We start from the raw sequence: 3,700 nt of genomic DNA on the forward strand, positions 1-3,700 counted from the left end.
GAGAAAGAAGGTGGTGGCGGCGGCGGGGGGCCCTTCTCCGGCCCAGCCGCCGCCGCCTTTCTCGTCCTTCTCACTGCCTTTCTTGTCCTTCTTGCCGCCTTTCTTGTCCTCCGCCCGCCCTCTCTAGCCACTGCGCTCCGTGATGGGACCTCCAAGCCTGAGCATGCACCTTCCTTCGCCCGCCTGCCTTCGTCCGCCCGGCGCGCTCAGTCTCCTCGGCGCGAGGTGGCAGCTCTGCTGCATGGAGCTGAAGGTGTCCTGGGGTAGGGCTTCGACGTGTGCCCCGCCCCCCGCACCTCATCCGGGGGATCGGCGTTCCCCCGCGATCCCCCCCAAATGACCCCTGCTCCTATATAATTATCAGCAAGAAATATTACAACTTTAATGTACAGTATACTAGAACCACATTCCACCATTATTAAATGTTCCTTCTCTTTTTGACGGACCTTTTGTCTTGGGCTGGGATTTCACGGGAAAGCCCTCCTCTTACCTGTGTGGCCCTCCTCCTGCCTCTGTGGCCCGTCTCCGAAGTGTCCTTCGGCATTTTCATTCTTGACTTTTTCCAAAGCGAACCCCTGGAATTCCCCAGCTGTCTCCTCTACGTCTGCTGCTGGAATAAAGAAAGAGTCTCAATCGGCACCCCTGTGAGAAGCCAGGCCACCCATCGGGCATTCCTCATTATTGGGTGTGCATGTCTGTTATCAGGCCTTCTTTCCTCCCGAACTGAGCCTCTGGTCGCATGCCTGCCAGGCCCTCCAGCAGAGCTGTTTTTATATTCTGCCTGTCCCTCCTCACCCCATACTCCCCATATGAGAGCCAGTTTGGTGTAGTGGTTAAGTGCGCGGACTCTAATCTGGGAGAACCGGGTTTGATTCCCCACTCTTCCACTTGCACCTGGCTGGATGACCTTGGGCAAGCCGTAGTTCTGATCAGAGCTGCTCTTGAAAAAAGAGCAGTTTCTGTCAAGAGCTCTCTCAGCCCCACCTACCTCACAGGGTGTCTGTTGTGGGGAGGGGGAGAGAAAGGAGTTCGTAAGCCGCTCTGAGACACCTTTGGGTAGTGAAGGGCAGGGTATAAATCCAATCTCTTCTTCTTCCAGGAAGAAGAGCCAGTTTAGTGTAGTGGTTAGGAGTGCAGACTCTAATCTGGGAGAACCGGGTTTGATTCCCCACTCCTCCACTTGCACCTGCTGATGTGACCTTGGGCAAGCCGTAGTTCTGATAAGAGCTGTCCTTGAAAAACGAGCAGTTCCTGTCAAGAGCTCTCTCAGCCCCACCGACCTCACAGGGTGTCTCTTGTGGGGAGGGGAAGGGAAAGGAGTTTGTAAGCCGCTCTGAGACACCTTTGGGTAGTGAAGGACGGGGTACAAATCCAATCTCCTCTTCTTCTACTTCTCCTGGGGTGAGGGCTGATTCCCCTCACCACAACAGAGGGTGCTGTGTGATTTGGCCTAAGCCACTTGCCCTTGGGGGGCAGCATTAACTGGTGGGAATACCCGCTGCAGGCCACCCCTGCAAGGTAGAACAACTCCAAAGAAAGCACTCAAACCCATCTCCAGCTAATAGTAAGGCCTGAAGGCATCAAGGGGACCGCTGTAGGAATGACTCGATGTACCTTTGGCCTCGTCCAGCACAGATGATCTCAGGTAAACCCCCCTCCCTCTTTGCCTGGAATATCCAGGATTTAAGGGTACTGTAGCCACTCCAGAGTCACAGCTGAGAGAGTGAGAGAAAGTGAGGGAGAGAGAGATCATTCCAGCGTCCTTCTGAGGGCCTCTCAGCCCCACCTCGGCCACAGGCCAGGACACCCTCTCTGGCTTGGGAGAGAGCCACCACACTGGCCATGCTGAACTATTGTTTTCACTGCCAGCCCCACCTCCCTGAGGCCCCCAAGCGGGGTGGGGGGGAGAGTAGCCAGGCGGTCCTCAAAACCACATGTTGCTCTTCAGTATTTTGATTCATACATCATCCCACTGGCAACATTTCGCACCTTTGGCACCAATGAAACATCCTTACCCAGAGAGGCCACGCTCCCGTAGTTCTCCAACATGACGTCCCTGTAGAGATCTCTTTGGCCAGGAGCCAGCAAGGCCCACTCGGCCGCGGTGAAATACACGGCCACCTCCTCAAAGGAAAAGGGAGACTGAAAGGAAAAGCAGATTCCCTCGTCAGACATCAGTCCTGGCAGAGGCTACACTCTCCACAGGGGCATTCTGGGAGGGTGCGGGATGTAGAGTTTGGCATGCCTAAAGAGAGTGGGGCTCAGAGCCTGTCTCTCCTCAGTCAGCAGGACCAAAAGCCTCCCAGAGAAAGGAGGGGGGACCTGAGTATCCCCCAATCTTCCCTCCCTACCTGGACCAGAGGTGGAGTAGCCGTTTCCACGCCTCTGCAAAGACAACGGCTCAGCAACATCTCTTCACTGCCTGCAAGGGAGACAAAATTGGAAGGATGAACGTTAACCTCAAGTTCCTACTTTGCTTGCTTCTTTGAATCCTGCTTCATGCGTCCCTGTCCCCAGGGTTGTGACACCTTATCTTCTTTACACTCAAGAAAATCTGTAATGCCTTTTAGTAAGGGGTGGGGAGAGGTAGAAGCGCCAGGTACCCATGGCCAGTGTTCCCTCTAAGCTGAGCTAGCGTGAGCCAGCTCACCCTTTTTTAGCCTCCAGCCCACACACTTTTGTCTCCGCTCGGGAAGGGACGGCTCCAGAGCAAACTGATTTATGCAGCAGCCAAATGGCTCGCTCACAAATTTAATGCCAGTAGAGCTCAGAAAGTAGAATTTCTGCTCACAAGACCCCACCGCTTAGAGGGAGCCTTGCCCATGACCCTCAGGGTGCTATGAACACTGCCAGCCCTTCTGAGGGACTTGAAAGGGGCCCTGTGAACCCTGGAGTGCCAAAGGCGGCAGCATCCCTACTGGATCAGACCAAAAGCCCAGGCCTGCCATTCTCCCCCCTGCTGGGGCCTGCCACCCGCCCTGGAGTCCGGACTGGAAGGAGAAAAAGAGGAGGACCGGAAATGACGTTGCACGACACGTCGCCATCATATCCAGCCCAAAACGGAGACTTGATTTTAGAGCATCAGCCAATGAGCTGGTAAATTTAGGGTCCTACCGGGTGGGTCTCCAGGGCACATCCAGGTATTAGGCCAGTCAAGACATCAACACGACACCACGCCCACCCCCTGCTCCACCCTCAAGCCTCGTGGAGGTACCCGGCCATGGCCTGGCATCCCTCGTCCAGTATCCTACATAAGAACATAAGAGACGCCAACGCTGGATCAGGCCAAAGGCCCATCCAGCCCAACACTCTGTGTCACACAGTGGCCAGAAATACCAGGTGCCATCAGGAGGTCTACCAGTGGGGCCAGGATATTTGAAGCCCACCTCTTTCTGACTCTGGTTTGCCAGATAACCTCGGAAAGCCTTTAAGCAGAACCAAATTATTGCCCCTAGCCAGAGGTCATTTCCTGCAGGAGCGCACAGGAGCGGAGCTCCGGCAGTAAAGAGCCCAGGGGGAGGGCACATGCAACAAGCCCCACCCCCTGCCCCCAGCAGCCCTCAGTCAGAGCAAGAAGCAGCCAGGTAAGTTGCAGACCCCGCCCCCCGATCCAAAACAGTCCAGTGGCACCTTTAAGACCAAGTTCTATTCAGGTACAAGCTCTCCCTCCTCTGCCAGGACAGATCTGCACGTCCCCCCC

General features: G+C 55.5%; 1 protein-coding gene across 1 annotated transcript in view; it reads right to left on the bottom strand.

Moving 5' to 3' along the window:
- Positions 1–3,700, bottom strand: part of LOC107115618 (zinc finger protein 135-like) — a 13,584-nt gene that overhangs the window by 2,526 nt on the left and 7,358 nt on the right. The window contains exons 2-3 of the mRNA XM_015417356.1: positions 2,016–2,121; positions 491–610 (exon numbers count right to left, since the gene is read on the bottom strand). Coding sequence (XP_015272842.1) covers positions 491–610; positions 2,016–2,121 — 226 coding nt within the window. The remainder of the gene's footprint in view (positions 1–490; positions 611–2,015; positions 2,122–3,700) is intronic.

This window comes from Gekko japonicus, unplaced genomic scaffold (assembly GCF_001447785.1).
Source record: "Gekko japonicus isolate JY-2015 unplaced genomic scaffold, Gekko_japonicus_V1.1 scaffold2255, whole genome shotgun sequence".
Taxonomy (NCBI): domain Eukaryota; kingdom Metazoa; phylum Chordata; class Lepidosauria; order Squamata; family Gekkonidae; genus Gekko; species Gekko japonicus.